This window comes from Myotis brandtii, unplaced genomic scaffold, assembly GCF_000412655.1.
Source record: "Myotis brandtii unplaced genomic scaffold, ASM41265v1 scaffold6, whole genome shotgun sequence".
In the NCBI taxonomy this organism is placed as follows: domain Eukaryota; kingdom Metazoa; phylum Chordata; class Mammalia; order Chiroptera; family Vespertilionidae; genus Myotis; species Myotis brandtii.
This window is the reverse complement of record NW_005370271.1, coordinates 3,500,513-3,521,845: the sequence shown is the minus strand read 5'-3', so window position 1 is coordinate 3,521,845 and position 21,333 is coordinate 3,500,513. Positions and strand designations below refer to the sequence as shown.

The 21,333-nt window shown below is 46.1% G+C and overlaps 3 protein-coding genes across 8 annotated transcripts in view; 1 reads left to right on the top strand and 2 right to left on the bottom strand.

The window, feature by feature from the left end:
• The window catches only part of EIF2AK1 (eukaryotic translation initiation factor 2-alpha kinase 1), a 37,083-nt gene extending 21,234 nt beyond the window's left edge, over positions 1 to 15,849 (top strand). For 3 of the 5 annotated variants that reach the window (XM_005879419.2, XM_014550353.1, XM_014550352.1), the window contains exons 7-15: positions 531 to 630; positions 1,381 to 1,441; positions 1,775 to 2,102; positions 3,325 to 3,436; positions 5,386 to 5,486; positions 10,878 to 10,989; positions 11,160 to 11,242; positions 12,622 to 12,855; positions 14,902 to 15,849. In XM_005879419.2, the coding sequence (XP_005879481.1) occupies positions 531 to 630; positions 1,381 to 1,441; positions 1,775 to 2,102; positions 3,325 to 3,436; positions 5,386 to 5,486; positions 10,878 to 10,989; positions 11,160 to 11,242; positions 12,622 to 12,855; positions 14,902 to 15,033 (1,263 nt within the window). In that variant the 3' untranslated portion in view covers positions 15,034 to 15,849. Of the gene's footprint in view, positions 1 to 530; positions 631 to 1,380; positions 1,442 to 1,774; positions 2,103 to 3,324; positions 3,437 to 5,385; positions 5,487 to 10,877; positions 10,991 to 11,159; positions 11,243 to 12,621; positions 12,856 to 14,901 lie in introns of all 5 variants that reach the window. The other 2 variants (XM_005879420.2, XM_014550351.1) reach the window with 2 other exon arrangements.
• Positions 6,075 to 10,270, bottom strand: ANKRD61 (ankyrin repeat domain 61). Its single transcript, XM_005879418.2, has 3 exons — positions 9,377 to 10,270; positions 8,376 to 8,470; positions 6,075 to 7,219 (listed from the first exon to the last, which is right to left on the bottom strand). Exons 1-3 carry the CDS (start codon positions 9,590 to 9,592, stop codon positions 6,274 to 6,276), a joined length of 1,257 nt encoding a protein of 418 aa, XP_005879480.1. The 5' UTR covers positions 9,593 to 10,270; the 3' UTR covers positions 6,075 to 6,273.
• AIMP2 (aminoacyl tRNA synthetase complex-interacting multifunctional protein 2) overlaps positions 15,843 to 21,333 on the bottom strand; it is a 7,523-nt gene continuing 2,032 nt past the window's right edge. For both annotated transcript variants that reach the window (XM_005879417.2, XM_005879416.2), the window contains exons 2-4: positions 19,221 to 19,427; positions 17,059 to 17,290; positions 15,843 to 16,366 (exon numbers count right to left, since the gene is read on the bottom strand). In XM_005879417.2, the coding sequence (XP_005879479.1) occupies positions 15,978 to 16,366; positions 17,059 to 17,290; positions 19,221 to 19,427 (828 nt within the window). In that variant the 3' untranslated portion in view covers positions 15,843 to 15,977. The remainder of the gene's footprint in view (positions 16,367 to 17,058; positions 17,291 to 19,220; positions 19,428 to 21,333) is intronic.

The following is a 21,333-nucleotide window of genomic DNA, read 5'->3' as shown; positions in this document are numbered from 1 at the left end:
AGAATGGGTTACAGTAACAAACATAAGAACTGAATTTATTTGACTTAGTTTTTTATAGGCATTTCATATTGGCCACATTTCAGGGTCATTGCTGGGGAAATTAAGTTTTAAATTAAATTATTCATATAAATACAAGTTGCTATAAAACAAAAGAAAACATGAGCTCAGTCCAGGTCCCAGTCTTCTCCCTGACATGCTGTGTGGTCCTGGGCAAATTACCTAGGACTCCAAGTCACGTCTATCTTCTGCCCTTGACAACAGGTTTTATTTACCTTGTGAACTGGACTTCGTTATAGGAGAATGAGTGTAAATGAACTATGCAAAGCATAAAGTGCCGTGTATATGTAAGTTTAGTGGCTATAACAATGGCTTTGGCCTCTCATAAAGATATTCCCGTTATTTTAACATCGTTTAGATTGCTTGTACAGAGGGATTTTTCTGTTTGCTCTGGAACAAGTGGTAGTATTTGATACCATGAGCATTTAACCACTTGCCAGTGCAAGCTCGGTCTAATGATGCTTCTCCTTTAGGTTCTACGGGAAGTGAAGGTGCTGGCGGGTCTTCAGCACCCTAACATTGTGGGCTATCACACTGCTTGGATTGAGCATGTTCACGTGGCCCAAACGCACGGTAAGCAGTTGCAGATTAGATAGAGTTGAAGGTCGGCAAAGCTCATTCTTTTATGTTTTTTAAATATTAAAAGGCACAAAAAGAAGACTATTTTGTGAAAATTATATGAAATTCCTCATTTCAGTGTCAGTAAATACAGTTTATTAGAACACGGGCTCATCTGTAGGTATTGTCTGTGGCTGCTTTTGTCCACAACAGCGGAGCTGAGTAGCCGCAGGGAGTCTCAGGGCCCGAGAAACCTGACCTGTCGATCAGGTCCTGCACAGAGAGTTTGCTGACCCCTCGGGTAGAGGAACAGCTGTTTTATGGTTCCTTATATGTGCCAGTCGTTTGAATAAGCTTGTATTGTACTTTGCCAGAAGATCATGACATTTTTTATTTTATTTTTTGTTAATCCTCACCCGAGGATATTTTTTCCATTGATTTTTAGAGAGTGGAAGGGAGGGGGAGAGACAGAGAGAGAGAAACGACGATATGAGAGAGACATATTGATTGGTTGCCTTCCACACGAACCCCAACCGGTGGCCGGGGATCAAACCTGCAACCTTGGTACATGCCCTTGACCGGAATCAAACCCAGGACCCTTCAGTCTGTGGGCGATGCTCTATCCACTGAGGAATACTGGCCAGGACAGTCATGATGTTTTTAGATAGGTTGTTTCATTTGGCATTATTTGTATATTTTAGCTCTGCCTTTGACTATGAATTAGGAAATTGGGCTGCTTAAGGGTTTGTTTCTGTTTTTATTCAGCAGATAGAATTTCTGTTCAGTTGCCATCTCTGAAAGTGATCTCCGCCCAGGAGGGCGACAGGTATGTGCACTGGTGTAGCCTTTGCAGGTTGACATAACCTGTCACCTGCATTGGGTTGCCTTTGTCTTTTGCTGTTAGGAGTTCAGGAATGTTTTAGACTTCGTTTTTGCTTATTTTCATTATGAAATGTTAAATTATTTCCTCCCCTTAGATATTTCCTGTCAGAATTTTAAATAAATGTAGTTGCTAGGTAGATTTGATGACTCCTCTCCCCCCTCCCCCCAGGGCTTTACCAGTAAGAATTACATAGGCCTGAAGGAACAGTCGAGTTACTCTTGATCTTTTTTTTACATTGATTATTAATTATTATTTTTACTGTTTTTTCCCCTCCAGAGATCAATATGATGTTAAAAATGATGAAAGTAACAGCTCATCCATTATCTTCGCCGAGTTGACCTCAGAAAAAGAAAAACTCTTAGGAGAGTCTGGCATTGAAAATCAGAATAACAAATTGGTGAACTATACCCCCAATCTAGTCACAAGAAATGCCAGTGGATTTGAATTATCCATTGAGCTCCAAGAAAATGGCCTGGATGAGTGGTCTTCCAGATCGATGGCTGCGAATCAGCTGCCACTTAGGCTTAATTCAGACTTGGAGGGGAATTTCACATCCACTGAGGAATCGTCTGAAGAAAACTTAAACATGGTGGGACAGACAGAGGTAGATTCCTGTTTACTCATAATAATTGTACAGGGGACTGTGATTAGACATGGCCGCCCCTCTTCCTCAGCTGGCTTCCCACCTGTTGTTCCTCCCTCTCTGCTCTAGCCCTTCTGTCCTGTGTTCAGTCTCTTCTGTCCACATTCCCTATGTATTTGAACTTCACACCTTCCCTTAGTTAACTCGCCCTTTTCTGGGTCATTCCTTCCTCTAGATAGTATCATATATGTTCCCTGGAGTGGGAAGCATGGTGCACGGTCTGTTTCTGTTGTATGTTAACACTGGGTTATACATATATATTTATGCAGAAATATTTTCTACATTTGGAACATGGCTTTCAGAGAGTCCGAGTAGGATTACCAGGTCATGTTTCAGACGACTCTCGTTGAGGGCTACACTGATGCGCTGGTGAGACTCCAATGTACTCGCTCCAGTGTCAAGTATTAGTGTTAAGAAACTTGAAGATTAACAGGGTCTGCACATAACTGGTCATATTAGATTACAAAGCTGTGTATACACACGCAGAATTAACTCTTATTGTCCAGGAACACATGGCCGTGTGCATGTGATTTTTTATGTACAATGTGAAGCCAACCAAACTGTCTGTATACTGTGGGGTATACACAGAGGAGCAGATAGCATATAGCTGTCCTTTTATACTTGACTAGAGGGGGCCCACTGCACAAAATTCGTGCACAGGGAGGGTCCCTAGGCCTGGCCGGCGATAAGGGCCGCCAGCCAGGGCTTTCCTTTCCCCTGCTGCCAGCTGCCGGCTGGGGCCTTCCTTCATTCCGTGCCACCCCCTAGTGGTCAGCGCACATCATAGCAAGTGGTCGAACCCCTGGTGGGTTGAACTCCCGAGGGGACAATTTGCATATTAGCCTTTTATTATATAGGATTTTAGCTTTCAAAACTTTATGTAGAGAGCAGACCAAACAGTTTCAATGCCTCAGTGTCACATTGGAGAGCTTCTCCCTTTTGACACTGCCTAACTCCAGCAGGCCTACCCCTGCCCACTGGGAATATGACACACAGTTTTAAGTATTGCTTTCCTTCTCCATCTCCTTCACTAGACTTTGGGCATCGTGGGCAGGCCTATGTGTCACCTTTATCCTCATCACTCAGGCCAGTGCTTGGCCTAGAGTAGGCAAGTGAGTATTTGTTGGCTAAATGAATAATGTAAGTGGTACAGAGATGGGACCAGTGTTGTGTCGCCCCCTAGATGCAATACCACCTGATGCTGCACATCCAGATGCAGTTGTGTGAGCTCTCCCTGTGGGACTGGATCGTGGAGAGGAACAGGCGGAGCCGGGAGTGTGTGGATGAGTCTGCCTGTAAGTACCATGTGGCTCTGCAGGTGCGGGGCTGGGGGATAAAGACAGGAGGACCCGCCGCCTCCTGCTGCCAGGTCTTTAGATGGAAAAAAAAAAATCTGTTTTAAACCAAAGAAACAATTAAGCTTATTTCAACATTTTTAAAAAACAAATAGTAATTGGAAGTTAATTTTCTCGGTGATAGATACATAGTTTGTTGATATTTAAGCAGTAATGTGCTAGAACTTAGGAAACTGATTTAGGGTGGAAAAGGTCTTTAAAATTTTTTTAAGGAAAAAATTTAAATACTTGTTTTTATTTTTTTAACCTGAAAATGTGGTATTCTTACAAAAAGAAACCATAAAAGAAACCATTATAGGAAGGCATGTGCTCAAAAGTTTGTCTCCTTCAAGCTCCAGATCCCCCTTCCCTCCCCTGCAGTTGTATATTCCCTAGAAATGCTATCAAGTTAATATATGTGTGTGTGTGTGTGTGTGTGTGTGTGTGTGTGTGTATATGTATATCCTCACCCAAGGATATGTTTTTATTGATTTTAGAGAGAGGAAGGGAGAGGGAGAGAAGGGAGATGGATGTGAGAGAGAAACATCAATTGGTTGCCTCCTATATATACCCCGACTGGGAATTGAACCTGCAACCAGGATATATGCCCTGACCAGCAATCAAACCCTCGACTTTTTGGTGTATGGGATGACACTCCAGCTAACTGTGCCACACCAGTCAGGGAGTCATGTTAATATATATAAAGATTTTTAAAAAATCGATTTTTAGAAAGAGTGGAAGCGGGAGGGGGAAAGAAAGAGAAACATCGATGTGAGAGTGAAGCATCGATCGGCTCCTCCTGACCTCCCCCCACTGTGGAGTGAGCCCACCACCAGGGCATGTGCCCTGACCTGGAATTGAACCGGTTACCTATTGGTGCATGGGTCAGTGCACCACCATTGAGCCACACTGGCCGGTCTAGCAGGCGAATTTTTAAGTTGATAATTTTGTATGGCCCTTGAATGATGTTAAAATATCCACATGGTCCTTGGCAGAAAAAAGTTTCCTCACTCCTGTTTAGTGGAACCATTGCTTTTACACACACGTGTGTGTACACATATCCACACACACACACAGATCCCTAAATTGTATGCTAGGTAGTATAAAGGAGGGTGTGGAGTAGGTGTGAGCTGTTGATAACAAAGTGGGCTCATTCGGGGTGGAGAAAGGGGCCTACAGTGTTCTTGTTCTTGAAGGTCAACAATAGGTTGAGGATTTAAAATGACTTGAATACAGAAGAGCTAGTAAGTTCCCACTATATTACTAAACTTCCTTGGCTGGAAACTTCAGGATGTTTTTTTAATCAATTTTTTTTTTTTTAATTTTAGTCTTACAAACCTCTCCACCCTCTAAATTCATATGCTCTGTCATCATATTAACAGATGAATTATTCAGTCATTTACTTTTTCCCCATATGCTTCATTTGTCGGCCATTTTTGAAAAGGTGCGTTCTAAATCCGGATGATGAAGCTCACCCCTTGGGGTGAACATAACTTACCTTCTTACTCTATTATTTGTACTAGGATCTCCAATCCACAGTGGGCCAGGACACCAGGCTTATTAGCATGAAACCCAGGATGGCAGGGGTTGAAGGGGACTTAAACGTGAATTAGCCTGGCCACCTGGTGCCTGGGAATTGCTTACTAATTGCCACGGGGGCTCTGAGTGAAATGGGAGGTCCCTTTCTGGTGACAGATTCCGTTGAAGGTGGGCGCTAGTGTTCGATGGCAGCTTTACTAGCTGAGGAGCCCTCTGGGTTTGAACCATTTTTTGGAGTGTTGACTTTGTTGAAAATCTGAATGTTGTGTAGGTGTCAGATGTTAATGTATTTAGATAATTAACATTTGGATATTAATGAGTAAAAAAAAATTAGAGAAAGAAAACTTTTTTTTTTTTTTTTTTAACTTCAGGTCCTTACGTTATGGCCAGTGTTGCAACAAAAATTTTTCAAGAATTGGTGGAAGGTGTATTTTACATCCATAGCATGGGGGTTGTGCACAGAGACCTGAAGGTAAGTGGCAAAGATGAAATCATTGAAAACTTCTTATCGGGGCTGACTTGTGTTGATTCATTGAATGAAGGGGACTAGGTACCCTAGTTCATTTATCTGGAAGGGTGCCATTACTTTCATTTAAATCATCATTTTTTTAGGTCCAGAACATAAAAACTTGATTGAATTTAAAAGCAGTAAACTTGGGGCATGAATATTCTCACTGTTTTTCCGGTAGTAAGTGTGTTCTGCGTACTGCTATAATTGATGATGCTAAGTGTATTTAATGCTGACAAAAATATTCATCTATTAATTCAATCTTAGAGGTAAAGTCTGTTTTTATAATTACCTGTCTTAAAGGAAATTTAACATAGAAAATTTCATTCTGCTGTTTTCAAAATCTATAGTTACTATTCCAACATTTATCCACAAAACACTATCAAGAAAGAGAGAACATATATTTACTTCTTTGGCTGAGAGTTTTAAATTAAGTTGCTTACCTTTTAGGCAAAATTTAAAACATGGCCGAAACCGGTTTGGCTCAGTGGATAGAGCGTCAGCCTGCGGACTGAGGTCCCAGGATAAAATATATTTTAAAAAAAATTTAAAACATGAAAAATGCATTTAAAAGAATGTCTAGAAACAAAAAGGTAATATGCAAATCATTTTATTTTTTGAAGAAGTTTAAGAACCAGTAGTTTGTACATTTGGGATGGATGAGGCAAATGGATTGTTTTCTGGGTACCAGTCTAGCCAGAAACCGCGATTGGAATTCTGAAATCCTGTGGCACCGTGACACTGTGAGGTCTTATTTCAAGAGGCAAGCCAGGTCATAATACCCGTAGACAGAATTCCAGATCTTCTCCGGGAGGAGGCGCTTCACATGCTGTTTGTATCTCTCCCCATACATGTTCCTGATGTTTCTCTTACAGATATCCTCTAGGGAGAAGGGTTTTTGCGACAACTTGATTAGGGATTCCCTTAAGAGTTGGAACTCTGATAGCATGAGTCCTGCAGGCAGAATTCCTTGGTTATTGGTCAGTCTCAAGGGGTATGAGCGGTAAAGCAGCTTGGCAAGCAGCACTGTGTCCCTTATGTTGGAGCTGCGCTGGAGGTACATGTGTATGGGAGATTCCCCGTTTTTTGTGAGGATGTTAATGTTGGCTTCAAATTCAAGCAAGAGATCGATGACTGTCTCTCTGCCGGCAAAACATGCCTCGTGGATGGCTGTTTGGCCCTTGTGGTCCTGGACATTGACTTGGGCTCCGTGAGTCAGCAGCAGCCGGATGCAGCTCAGCCCTGCGGCCAGCACTCGGCCCGCTTTGCTGGACGCGGCGCACACCGCCAGCTTCAGGGCCGTGTTCCCCGTGAAAGGGACGGCGTAGTTGACATTGGCTCCACAGGCAATGAGCGTTTCCATCATCTCCTTGTTCAGTATGTCTGCCGCCATGTGCAGGGGAGTCATGCTGGATTCATTAATGGCATTCACCTGGGCGCCGTTTTGGGCTAAAATGGAGAGGACCGGGTAGGTCCCGTATCTTATCGCCAGGTGGAGGGCGGAGTGCTTGTGGCTGTTGTTCACCTGAGCGTTCACTTGAGCTCCGTGCTCACACAGGATGCGGAGACACGTCACGGCGTTGTTCTGAATGTCCGCCAGGAGCCTTTGGATTCTGTTCCCTGGCTTTGTCTGGACGGTAGAGGTGATTGGCCAGTGCAGTAGCATCAGGTGAAGTGTGGTGAGGCCTCGTGTGTCCCTGGAATAGGTAGTGAGCGCTGGTTACACTGAATACATAGTGGAAATGGCTCTACGCAGGGAATTAGCGCTCAAGAAGGTGTCATTTATTTAAAGTAATCCCCGCCCTGCCCTGACTGGTTTGGCTCAGTGGATAGAGCATCGGCCTGCAGACTGAAGGGTCCCGGGTTCGATTCCAGTCAAGGGCATGTACCTTGGTTGCAGGCACATCCCCAGTAGGGGGTGTGCAGGAGGCGGCTGATCCATGTTTCTCTCTCATTGATGTTTCTAACTCTCTATCCCCCTCCCTTCCTCTCTGTAAAAAATCAATAAAATATATATTTTTAAAAATAATAAGTAAAGTAATCCCTGCCCTTACTTAGTTTAAAAGAAGTGTTTGTAAATCTGCATTGCTGTTTAATTTTTCAGGATATCACAGCGTTTTGGGGGGTGGAGTGGTATGCATCAGTGCACGGGGGGCCCCAGCTTCCTCTGGCAGCTTGTTTTTACTTTGTTCCTCCTGCAAGGGTTGGGGCCTCTTCAGGGCTGTGTCTCAGTGTTTTTGGTACCGCAGCTCCTCAGTGCGGAGCTGAGTTCTGTGGACTTGAGTGCGATCGGCTCTGCATCTGTCCCTGTGCCTGATGCTCCCTGTGTGTGTAGGTGGATTAGATCAGTGGTCACCAACCTTTTGGACCTCACGGACCACCTGTGGTTCTTGGACCACCGGTTGGCGACCGCTGGATTAGATGACAGGGTTGAATCTGGAGACCCACAGCCACTCTGCACTTAGGCCCATCCGTCTTCATTCCCTGCTTCCACCCGGGTGGATGCATGTTTTACAACCTGGCCCTCATCTACTTTTTCCTGAAATCTCTCAGGATTGCCTCCAAAAGCCCTTTGTTGTGGCAGAGAAAGGGGGAAGGGTTATTCGGAACACTACTGCTGAGCGCTTAGTACTCGGGATGCTTTAAGTGGGCTGACTGATTTGTGTTCTTGCATTTCCCACCCTCTTTTTCAGAGTATCTCCTCTAATTAGCAAAGAAATTGGTTTGTTCAAAACAAGATAATTTCTAGGCCACAACTCCTGCAGAGCGGATGAGCCCAGACATGACTGGGAGAGCTAACGTCTAGGTCACGTGTCTCCTCATTTAGAAATGGCCACCTGTTGAGTTACTTACCTTACTTCCGGGTCAGCACCGTGTTCTAACAAACAGTGCAGACTCTGTGCCTTGCGGTGCTCGGCAGCCAGGTGGATGGGGATGATGGACTGCGTCTGCTTCAGGGGGAAAGACCCAAGTCCGTTACAGGTGTCCTGTGTGGTTAGAACAGGGTGTCAGCTTGCCAGTCCAGAGCAAGCCGGTGGTCTGTGTGTCTCAGTGCAGCACTTCTCTGCTATGTGCATTGACATTTTCCTTTTCTTTGGCCTGTTTTCCGTGACCCAAAGCCAGTGAATTTTATGAATGTTATAAAATCTGTGTGTTAAAGGAAGGCAGATTTACCAAGGCAACAAAATAACTCACTCAAAGCTTTTAAAGTTGGTTGTTGCGAGGAGCGCCTAGTGTAAAATTAATGACAATTGCTATTAAGCCACTTCGTCCTTAAACTAACCTGCAGGGTGATTGACAAGTAGGTTTTGTGTTTTTTAAGGTTTTGCCATAGTATCAGCAGTAAAACCTACACTTCCAGGGTTTCAGAGATAAGCAGCAAATACGCTGTCTATGATTAGCAGAGATGTTTATGCTGGGTCTTAAAAATATATATGTAAGTAGTGGCTTTACAGCATGGCTGCAAGGTAAGAGGGCGGAGTAAAGGAGAGGGTCACTTTTCAAAGGAAATAAATGATAACGGTAATAATTATTGTATAAACATTTAGAAAATGAAAAGTTATATGTAAAAGGGAAAAGAGAATTCCATCCCACGGACCCAGTGACCACTGGCATGTTTGAGAGGCGACGCTAATGTCCCTCCAACCGAACGAGCGCTAGTCTTTTCCCTCATCAGTGTGGTAACTGGAGGGCGGTGTGGGCTGCCGCGGGGAGTGTGCTGGCACACACTGTCCAGCGCGGCCTGTGGGGACGGACAGCCAGGAGGTTGAATGAGTTCACAAGAACTTGATGGGGGTCCTTTCAAAGCATCAGGAGTCTTTTCTCTAAAAGTGACGGAGCGGAGAGCAGGGTACCTGTGTCAGAAGTAACCCGCAGCTGGTGGAGTTGGTCAGGACCGTCAGGGGCTGGTTGACGGGGTGGCTGCGCAGCAGGGCCTGGATGGCAGCACAGTTTTCTGTCATGATGGCTTCGTAGAGTCTGGTGTGGACCACTTCACGTGGGCCCTCCTCCAGGGACTTGGCCCTGTCAGCGACCAGCTCCCTGCTGCCTCTCTTGACTATGTTTCCCATGAGAAACACGTAAGATTGAGGACTTCAGAGGTCAGGGAAACTTGTTGCGGAAGTGGTCAGTTTCCGAGTCTTTATGATTCCTCAGGTGAGTTCTAGAACTGTTCTAGAATTGTTGAGAGCCGTATCCATGAACACGACTCATTTCTGTATCAGAGTCAGACTTTTTCATACTTTGTTCCTATCTCACATGATGTCAAATATAAGCACAGGTTTTAGGACTTCCTACTTGATCACAAAAACATACCCAAATTATCTTACATGTAAGATTCTGTTTTCTCTTTCCATTTAGCTATAGATAAAAAAAAAAAAAACTAACAAAGCTAAAACACAATTATACATTAAAATAAAAAATTAGAATTACTACATTTAAAATTAAAAAACCCAACTTTTAACCTAACTGTTTAGATGTCAGTGGCCTTCGCCCCTCCCCCAGTACAGGGGCAGTGTTTCACTGGCATAGGATTAGTTCCACTGGGGATGTTTCGGGTCCGTGGTGGTCGCTTACATAGAGCTAAGTGTGTACCTTTACAGTGTGACTTAGTTGTCCCCGATCCTGGCTAACAGAATTATCTGGGAGCTTAAAACATTTTTTTATAGTTTTTTTTTTCATTAAGAAAAACTGTAGTGTTGGACTTGTTGGAGAGGACAGTCGTTTTTTTAAAAAAATATATTTTATTGATTTTTTACAGAGAGGAAGGGAGAGGGATAGAGAGTTAGAAACATCGATGAGAGAGAAACATCGATCAGCTGCCTCCTGCACACCCCTACTGGGGATATGCCCACAACCAAGGTACATGCCCTTGACCAGAATCGAACCTGGGACCTTTCAATCCGCAGGCTGACGCTCTATCCACTGAGCCAAACCGGTTAGGGCAGGACAGTTGTTTTTATGTTTATTTAAAAAAATATTTTAAATTAATTTTTAGAGAGGAAAGAAGAGAGACAGAAACACCGATGAGAGAGAAACATCATCGATTGGCTGCCTCCTGCACGCCCCTACTGGGGATTGAGCCTGCAATCTGGGCATGTGCCCTGACCTGGAATCGAACCAATGACCTCTTGGTTCCTGGGTCGATGCTCAACTGCTGAGTAACACCAGCCGGGTGCGATTTTTTTTAAAGCTCCCCGGTGACTCTAATGTGTGGCTGAGTTTGAGAACCACTGCTCTGATTTTTAATTTTTGAGGGGCTACTTGCTCCTGAGTTGAAAACTCTTTAACATCCAGACATTTTTTACTATTTGTTTTTAGGACGCCAAGGAATTCACTTGTTCTGTTTGTTTGTAGCCCAGAAATATTTTTCTTCATGGCCCTGACCAGCAAGTGAAAATAGGAGACTTCGGTCTGGCCTGCACAGACATCATACAGAACCCAGACTGGACCGGCAGGGATGGGAAGAGTAAGTTTTGGCATTTTTTTCCATTAAAAAATCAAGATGTCACTATTTAAAGAGAATTATGAAGATTTAATAGCAAAGTGAGGGAAAGACAGCGTGCTGTAGTACCCAGAGTCAGTGTTCCTGCATGTGCTAACGCTGCAGTATTTAATGTGTAGCTTTTCAAATTACAGGACCACCAACACATACTTCCAGAGTGGGCACCTGCCTGTACGCATCACCCGAACAGCTGGAAGGATCTGAATATGATGCCCAGGTAGTGTTTCCTGCTTCTTACCTTCTGCTGGACTCACTCTGCAGTTGTAATAACAAAAAGCACAGGAGAGCAGTGCAAGTCCCCAGGGCAAGGTGTTTGGAGTAACAGTTCTGTAGTGTATCTACCGTCCAGCGGGCACAACAGGAAACTTCACTTTGCAGCTGAACCTGACTGCATTTTTTTAGGCTCCTTGACTATTTCTAAACCCATGGGCATAGGAATAGTGTTTGAATGGGCTTTCCCTTCAGAGTGTCACATTCACCCCGGAAGGCGAGCGTTCAGAGGCCTCTTTTCAGCTTCCATTCTTGTTTCCCAGCTCAAGTAAGTGCTAAGTCATGCTCTGGGCAGCGTGTCCCTTCCGTCCCTTTAATCCACATAGTTCCCGGAAGGAATGGTAAGTAACTCCTTCTCAACATGAAACCTAATAAAGTTTCTTCCTCTTAATGAATCATTGAACTTTTTTGTTTTGTTTTGTTATTCCTCACCCAAGGATATTTTTTCCATTGATTTTTAGAGCGAGTAGAAGGGAGGGGTGGAGAGAGAAAACATTGGTGTGAGAGAGACACAGTGATTAGTTGCCTCTGGCACTGGCGCCCCTCCCTCCCCCCAGGGTGGGGAATGAACCCTCAACTCAGGTGCATGATTGGGAAAGAGCTGCCAGAAAAGAACTGTGGTCGTTTCGAAAGCCTGTGTAGTCCAGGCCCTCCTGACAAACGTATTTTCAGGAGCAGCAGCACAGTTTCTGCAGGGTGCTAAGCTTTGCCAAGACTTCCTGCCTGAGTGAAGCCGGGTGAGGTTGGCAGAGGCCCCTGGGACACGCGGCCCCAGCACGAGGGAGCTCACATCTGTGTCCGAGGGAGCTCACATCTGTGTCCGGCGGGCCGGGCCTGGGTTTTCAAGGAGGGTGGATCGAGTCAGGTGTGTGGTACAGACTCTGTGGTGCTAAGCTTTGCCAAGACTTCCTGCCTGAGTGAAGCCCGGTGAGGTTGGCAGAGGCCCCTTGGACACGTGGCCCCAGCACGAGGGAGCTCACATCTGTCCGGCTGGCAGGGCCTGGGTTTTCAAGGAGGGTGGATGGAGTCAGGTGTGTGGTACAGACTCTGTACTGATGGGATCATCCTGTCCTCACCTGGCCATCAGTCCTTTGTCCCCTGAGCCCCTTTTTGGTATTAAAGGGAGGGGCTTTGTGACAGTACTTGCCACCTCGCAGTAGATCTGGCTGGCAGGTAATGGCCAGTGATAGATGAGCCAGCCGTACGTTAGAGACTATAAATCATCTTTTCTACAAATGCTCTCATGCTGGAGAGGACGGCGTACTGACGGGGCACTGTGATGCTCACTGTGCATCTCATCACTCAGTGACCCTCTCCCCTTCGCAGTCGGACATGTACAGCTTGGGCGTGATCCTGTTGGAGCTCTTCCAGCCGTTTGGAACAGAAATGGAGCGAGCACAGGTTCTAACGGGTCTGAGAACTGGTCAGATGCCCGAGTCCCTCAGCCAGAGGTGTCCCGTCCAAGCCAGGTGCATCCAGGAGCTGACCAGAAAGAACGCATCCCAGAGGCCGTCGGCTATACAGCTGCTGCAGAGCGACCTTTTCCAGAATCCCGGAAGCGTATGTACAGGTTTTTTTAAAGCTGGGGAAAATATGGAGCTTAGAATTCATTTAAATTGAGTCCTATTTCATGAAGAACAATAGAGCTTACAGTAAGGTTTATGGAAACAATATTTGAACCCATTCTCAAGAGTTCCCAGTCGCACTGTTATTTGCCCAGTCTAAGTGCACACGATGACCCCTGCCAGCTGCCTGCTCTGAAAATTGTAATTACAGGCTTCATCTCGCTAAGCCAAAAGGTACTAGTTTTCCTTTCCAGCTCTGGTGTGTAACCTTTCATAAATGATTATAACATGCCTGCCAGTAAAAAGGGACACAGCAGAGGGTAAAATTACAGCAGTCATTCTCAGCGGGTGAGCAGGGGTGCCTGAGCCAGCCTGAGATCTTCAGCATTCACGTGCGATTCTGGCGCTCCGTCCTGTGCGTGGCATTGCCCCGGGCAGCCCATTCCCTTCCTCCCACCTGACCCGTAGCATGCCAGCCCCTCATCTGCAAGTATGACTCATCCATTCTGGCAACACGATCATCTATTCTGTTCCTTGAGAAACTTGCTGAGAGTTAAGAGCTTGATTCAAACATATGCTCACAGATCCTAGAGCACTTGGCTACTCAAAGCGTGATCCTCAGACCTGCAGCAGCAGCATTATCTGGGGCTTATTAGGAACACAGGGTCTTAGGCTCCACCCAGATCTGCTGAGTCAGAATCTCCTTACGAAAACCAAGTGGTTTACATACACAGTGTCTGAGCAGCACTGCAGAGAGCAGTGCTTGTCTGTCTCCAGACCAGCAGCATTAGGTCACTGGAACGTGACAGAATCCTCAGGCCCTCCCGCACGCCTCATTCAGGGGTGGGGGTGGGAGTCGGGGTGAGGGGCAGCCATCTGTGCTTTAACAGGCCCTCGAAGTGATTCTGGTGCCCACTAATTTGGGAACCTCTTATAGTAACTGTTTAGTTGATTTATCTCCTACTCAAGGCTTATTAATTTTCAAGTAAAACTGAATCTTACTAGCTTGAATGATAAACAGGTACATGGGGTACTTTTCTGAGACTTTGAAAATGGCAATGTGGTTATTAAATGACCTCAGATGGAAGGGATTTCTCATTCCCGGTTAAGGTAGCTTTTAGAGACCAAGTATTTGTGTTTATGGTAAGGATGTCTCCTGTCTTATAGAATTTTTTATAAAATAAAACCATGCAGAGGGGTCTTAATAATCCAGGGGGGAAGTTAGGATTATTCCATGACTTTAAGAATGTGTATCAAAGCATTGAAAACTCTTATGGAAATGAAAAACAACAACAAACACCTGTAAAACTAATATTTAGTGCAATATAATTGAGAAAGTGTTTCAAGAGTAGTTTGAACAATGCCCGCCTCCCCTATAACTCAGGGCGGTGAATTGTCATGCTCCTGGCTACGTTTGGATCAGCTTCCAACACCTGGTCTTGGGCACTTTCGATGTGAAATGTCTTCTCGAGTTCACAGAATGTGAAGTTTTTGCTGGTGTCACACTCTGGGGCAGCGCCATCATTTTCCTCAATTTGTTGACAAGTCCCTTTCCTTGGTTCCGTGGCTGCCCACCCCGTCTAGTGGCAGCAGGGCCAGCATTCCCAGGTCAGCTGTTTCTCCTGTGACAGTGTTTTGGGTTGACTCATTGCCGCTTCCAGCATTACCACTTTTCACTGGCTTGCTGTCCTTGGCCAGTCCCCTTTCAGGTGTCCATTTTTGAAAAAAATGCCACTTGGGTCTATCACTGGGACAGGAGGCAGCCTGGCTACACACATGGCCTGTGTGTGGACTAACAGATGCACTGACAGACTTTGAGTGAAAGGATGTGACTGTCCGGATCAGGACGTCTATGGGCTAGTGTTCTGTGGATAAACTGTTGTGGTAACTGACATTTGAACCACGTTGCTGGGTTACTGGCCCTAATTTCACTAAACTGATGACTGGATCCATGCATTTTGGGACTGTGCAAAGTGAGGCATGCTTGTGTATTTAAAAGGAAAGAAGCCATTTTAATGGAGCTTAAACATTTCTATTTCAGGTCAATCTCACCCTGCAGATGAAGATAGTAGAGCAAGAAAAAGAAATAGAAGAACTAAAGAAGCAGTTACGCCTCCTTTCTCAAAACGAAGGGGTGAAGGATGACATGAAAGATGGGGGTGTTCCTGTCTAGCTTAGTCTCTAGAAATATAAAAATGAACTTCAACTCTATAAGCTAAACCCAACTGGAATATATAGTTTCAGTCTTAGGGTATAGATGGTGAAATACTTGGTTTTAGTCAGGAAGCTTGTACATGATTTATTCAAGTGAGATTGCGGAAGTACCACCACCTACTTCCTTAAGTAGCCCTTTCCTGACCCAGCACCGGAACTCGACTGCTCTAAACACCTATTGTACTCTTTCCTGTCTTTGTCCCACAAGCTCCTGTTCCTGATTTCTTAGTATTAGTGTCTGTCTAGTCTCTCAGACTAAAAGTTTAGGCATCAACATCAGTTCTTTTTCTTTTGAACTCTGTCCCCCTCTAGAAGCTTCTGCAGAAATCTGAGTGTGCTCCACACCGTCACCACCCAGATCCAGCCTGCGCACGAGCTGGGCTTTTTTTAACCCTCTCACACGCTGCTAGTCAACCGCCAGGACATCTCAGTTCCCGCCAGGCTCAAAAGCCTTCGCTGCCTCCAAGAGAACACTGCGGCTTGGCAGTGCATGTCGCCCAGTCTATGTCTGTCCTCATCACCTCCAACCTGGCATCATCATGCCCTTTCAGGGCTCTGTACTTCGTGCCCCGAAATGATTTCAAAGCAGCTTGGACGCCAGTGTTCCTGATTTTGCCCCTGCATTGTTCTTCACAGCACCGGACTCCTATGCTCCAAGTCAGCAATATGACATGCTCATCTTTGCACTCAGAGGCGCCTGCCGCCTGGCTGGCAGGTGTTGTGGTATACTGCATGTGATACCGCTGAATTTTAAATAAAACAGACCCACAAGTTACATGGTGCTTTTATTGATACTCCACAACTGGCCTAAAGACCGGTTTTAGTACAAGTCCCTTTACCAACAACAGGCATGAAACACCACCATTCTTACAATCTAAACCCTTTACAATCAATTCCTGAGGTTCACTTAAGGAGCTTGAGGGCAGAGCTGAAAGGGGCCAGGTTCTCACAGGCCCGCATCCACTTCTGCACGTTGGCTGGCACGGGCACGCTGCAGCCCCCCGCCTGCTGGAGCACGGACCAGAGCACCACGTCCGCCACGGTGAGTTCGTTCCCCACGAGCCAGGGGCTCTTCCCGAGAGCAGAGTTCATGGAGCCGAGCACGGTGGCTTTTTCTTTGCTGCTTCCTTCTTTTAACTGAAAAATGGCTATATCTACCCAGCTATCGATGAGGGTTAAGTTTACCGCATTATGCTTCTGGCCGAACAGAGAGAACAAAAAACGTGCGATGTTCCCTTCTCCTTCGATGGGGCACATCCTCTGGACACTGAACTTCATCTGGGTCTTGGGCACTGAAAGGAAAACACCCTGAATGTCAACAGGAGCAGTGCCCGGAGAAGCACTTGTCCACGCGGGGAGGGGATCCACTCACCGTGAACTGGTGGCAAGGGAAGGTGTACTTTCAGAGAATAAATTCACATGTTTTAGGTGAAACATTAAAGTTTAAGCTATGTTTAAAGAGTGCAGACTATATGTTAGGCAAGTAATCACGTCTGGTACTTGACCCTGACAGTTTTCAAACTAGAAGGGACCTCGGACCATCTACTCCAGCCGTGTCTGGATTGGCAGGATGAGGACAAAACCAGGAGTCCCCTCGCCCAGGTCAGAGACTTGAGGCCTCCCTGGGCGAATGGCATCACCTCACTTCCCTCTGTATAAAGGTCACCAGGGGAGGCATTCTTTAGTGGGATAATGAGTAAATGACACCCTGCCATCCTTTTATGTCCATCTGAAAAGAAAACATCACTGTCCCCGTAATGATAGGTTTTGGAATGTGAGGGCAAGGCGGCCATGACAGCTGCTACCCCCCTGCTCCGGCTGGCTAGACAGGATCCCCCTCAAGCTGCATTCCTCTTCTAGGCCGCCTGACAGACAGCACATGGCTGAAGGACATCACTGTGCTAGCCCTCGCTGCCTTTTACTAAGATCATGGTGCACATTCCATTACATAGGATAGGAGTGGAACCCAGTCCCCTCTACTTACCATTCTTCCAAATGAGAGTAAAGCCCAGCTGGTACTCATGACGGGACGGGTTCTTAGTCTGCTCGCCAAAGCACCTGAGGAGGTTTTCTGGCACGTTCTTGACCGCTGAATGCGTGTGAACAGTGGACAGGACCTTGTACTGGTCGCAGAGCAGCTGGTGCAGCACGAGCAGGGAGAGGGGAGGCGAGGCGGGGTTCGCATTGATCACGATGTCTTTCAGGGCCCCGTAATCCTGGGGGGGGACCCAAACAGCAATTTGAGTGTGTACTTGTACCAGGTGCTACTCTTACACCCTAATGCCCACGAAGAAGGTGCTACCATCACCCCACCTCACAGTTGAAGTGAGTCCTGGGGCGGTAACGTGACTCATCCAAGGTCACTCAGCTCAGGGAAGGGAGCTGGGCTCTGAGCTTGATGCCAACCCCAAGCCCCTGCACTGCTGGCTCCTGGCAAAAAGTTGACCTTCACTGTCAAATTAGTAAAACATGTTAGGAATGACACTTCTATTTGTCCCCAAGTTAAAAAAATCACATGCAATTATAATCGGCCTTTCACATCTAGGGGTTTCACACCTGCAGATTCAAACAACTGGGGAATGAAAACTATTTCTTTTGTTGTTAATCCTTTCCTGAGGATATTTTCCCATTGATTTTAGATAGGTAGGTAGGTAGGGAGGGAGGGAGGGAGGAATATTGATGTGGGGGACACATAATCAATTGGTTGCCTCCCTTGTGGGTCCTGACCAGGGTTGGGGATCTAACCTGCAACCCAGGTACGAACGTGCCCTGGACCAGCAATCAAACCCTCAGCCTTTTGGTGCAGGGGCCAGTGCTCTAACTATTGACCCACACCAGCCAGGACTGAAAACTTCTTGATCCATGGTTGGGGATCTGCAGATTATATGCATTGTCCTGTCATGTCATGGAAGGGACTTGAGCATATACGGATTTTGGATCTGAGGGGACCCTGCAATCGGTTCCCCACAGGTACGGAGGTACGACTACATCCCGTTTACCAACTCTTTCTAACACCTGACCCCCTAACAGCATCTCGTTTCTGTATCTAATCAATTTGTGTTTGCGCTGTGTTGAAGAGTCTCTTGGAGTCAATCTGGCCTCTGGTCTTGCTCTCCTGACCGATGCCCTTCACAGGGGCTATGATGAATGCTTCGCAGCTGTCTGAACAGTGTGTCACTTGACACTGTGCCTTCTGAGGTATCAACATTCATCTCCGGCAGCACGTGCCTTGGGGAGCCTTCCCAGTGTCTGAGACTGACTCACCAACTGGCTGGCTCCCCAGGGCCCCCAGGGCCTGCCAGGCATCACTGCACACCAACATGTACTGGGTGATGAAGGGACACGTGTGAAGAGGTATGGAGGTTACAGAAGACTGAGCCCTGGGAGAGCTGTAATCCCACCTCCATTTTTCAGGTCAAGTAGTACCATTTCTATTGCCAATTCTACAGGAGAGTATTAGCAGGGATTCTTGGGACAAACCCTTTACACCTCCAATAAATATTATTTTGTTTTTGTTTTTTTTTATTATTACTTTTTTATTGCTTAAAGTATTACAAAGGGTATTACATATGTGTCCTTTTTTTTCCCCCATCCTTGACAATCCCCTGGCCTCCCCTCCCCCCCAGTGTCTTATGTCCATTGGTTATGCTTATATGAATATTACTTTGTAATAAGACATTCTTTCCTTACCTGTCTCTTTATACCCTAAATTAGCTGAATACTGTAGACTGATTATTAAAGGTGGCCAATATAACTTGATTGGTGGGATTTTTGTGCAGCCAGAGCCCTGAAATTCAGGCTACTCTCAGAGTCAGGGTTGACGGCTGACCCTGAGCAGCACTGAGGGGTGACTTAAGGTCTGTTTCTCCAGGGCTCAGGCTGCCGGGATGCTGCCGGGACTGGAAGAAGCTGTACTGGACTCCCTTCTCTTCAGCAGTGGGTCTGAGAGGTCAGCAGCAGCAGCAGCTTTAGAATTTGCTTTGGCTTCACCAGAGCTCATGCGCCTACTCAGTGCAACGGCACAATCCCGCAGGGGAGAAGAGAACGTGCTCCGTCCCACCTCTGAAGACTAGCGAGCCCAGGCCTCACTCGCACGAGCACCAACCACCCGGCATGCTGACGTCCTTTAGTTTTAAGTGAACTCACCTTCCCAAGGACTGAATTTAAGTCCAATGCATTGGCTGATAAAGCGGTGCGCCCTTCGGCTTGGATTATGTTGGTTACGTCCAAGTCCGCATCTGGTGTCTGAATCATCTTGGAGAGACCATCGACTGCGGCTTTCAATTCGTACAGACGTTTTAAAATGTTATCTTGACGGGACTCCAGAGCTTGAAGAGATGGGTCAGACCCTCCCTAAGCAAACCAACACCAGAGTGTTCATTTCCTCGGTCAAAGCAGTCTGCTTAATTTGATCACTTGTCTTCTACTGAGTTCCACAAATTCATCAAACCTCCCATCTTTTAAAAAACAGTAAAATGAACTAGCAGAATCTCATTTCTCCCATAGACTAATAGGTCCTGCAAGTAGATCCACAAATGCTTTAAAATAAATAAAAAACATGACTGAAAGCCCCTTTGTATGACTAATTTCGGGTAATTTAGTCCAAGAACAGAGAAGGATAGGAAATAAATACAAATTGTTCTTTATTCATATCAAAACACTTTGCTTAAACAAATAGAAAAAGGGGGACAGAGAAAATGTAACTCAATTTATACTATAGAAGGGAAAAGGGAGCACACATAGGTTAAAAAAAAGTGTTCTTTGGCTTGTAAGTCTCTCCGGGGGTCAAATGGTCAATTCCCCAAATCATTCACTCTCAGGGCAGTACTGGCACTCTCACTGTAGAATCACCTAGAACTTTTCACCGCTGACCTGTATAAACACGGAACACATTCTTCATTCACTGAACCTTTGCGTCTTTCTTGCCTGGTATAGTGACTGGTACACAGTTACCAATAATGTCTATGATAAATCTCAAGTCAATCTAGATTTAATTTATAAAGTAATATCAAGAAACCTCCCAGTACAGTCACATTGTACTACCTATCTCCAGATTCCTGAGCTCTCACAAAAGACCATCCACTTTGAGCTGAGAAAACATGAGCTAAATGCTCATAATGAGAGAGAACAGTCAGGAACATGGCAATGACCTTGAGTTATAAATATGCATTCATGATACAATGCGAGTGTAAGTGTACTTGCTCACATTTGAGTGCTGCTAAGTTTAATTCTTAGGAACATCTGTTCCCCCTAGTCACTCTTAACACTGCCCTCTCACGCTGATAGATTCACCACCAGGTGCTGGCAATTTTCTGGAATTCACTCTACTGTCACTGCCCAGGTCCAAGACACCGTTTTTTTCACCTGGTCTAGTTCCACTGGTCACCTCGCACCCATCCACAAGATGGCAGATAGAGAGAGGAAAACAGAGGCAGACCCTGTCACCTCCTCCCCGTGGTCACCTCGCACCCATCCACAAGATGGCAGATAGAGGAAAACAGAGGCAGACCCTGTCACCTCCTCCCCCGTGCTAACCTCCTAAGCTAAAAAGCAAAGCCCTTACACTGGCTTGATGAAGAGTTTGTATGATTTGCCCTTTGGCTGCCTCCTTTCACGTAATTCTCCCCTGCTCTGTCTCTAGCCATACAGTCCATGGGATTCCTAGAACACACCATGCCCCCAGTGGCCACTGGACTTTTCCTCATTCTGTTTCCTCCATCTGCAACATTCCTCTCTTATCTCATCTGTTTAACTCCTCTTTACCCTACAGCTGAATTGCCACCTTCTCCCCTCTCCTTGCCTGATGCTCTTGTTTAAGATCAAACAGCAAAAATATAAGGTGATTGACTTCTGGGTGGAACAAAGAACAATAAACAGTTCCGTATGCTACTTCAATAATAAGGTACTGTAAATTGACTGAATGGCGGAACAAACGGTCGCCATGACGTGCGCTGACCACCAGAGTGCACTCGTGAGCAGAACATGGTGGGATTCAGCCGGCTGTGGTGGGGTGGGGCAGGTGAGTGGGAGCGCCAGACCAAGGCAGGGCACCAATCACTGTCATTGGGGCGAGCCCTTGGTGGTTAATGAAAATTCTTTGCTCCTGCGCGCCTCCGTCCCACGAGGACCTTGTACCTGCTGCTGGCGCCAGCCCCGCTCCCACCCGCTGCCAGTGCCCAGTGCCGGCCTCAATCACTCAGCGCTGTCAGCGGGTGTGAGTGGCGGCTTCCGGCCCCGATCGCCCCCCGAGGGCTTCTCT

What these genes read in the sequence shown, in the direction of transcription:
- ANKRD61 (XM_005879418.2), bottom strand. Translation starts at nt 9,592, where the DNA reads ATGGGAAACATAGTCAAGAGAGGCAGCAGGGAGCTGGTCGCTGACAGG. An exon ending in GCGGGTTACTTCTGACACAG is followed by an intron (nt 8,471 to 9,376) that starts GTACCCTGCTCT and finishes CCCCTGAAGCAG; the next exon opens with ACGCAGTCCATCATCCCCAT. An exon ending in GGTGCTGACCCGGAAGTAAG is followed by an intron (nt 7,220 to 8,375) that starts GTAAGTAACTCA and finishes TACCTATTCCAG; the next exon opens with GGACACACGAGGCCTCACCA.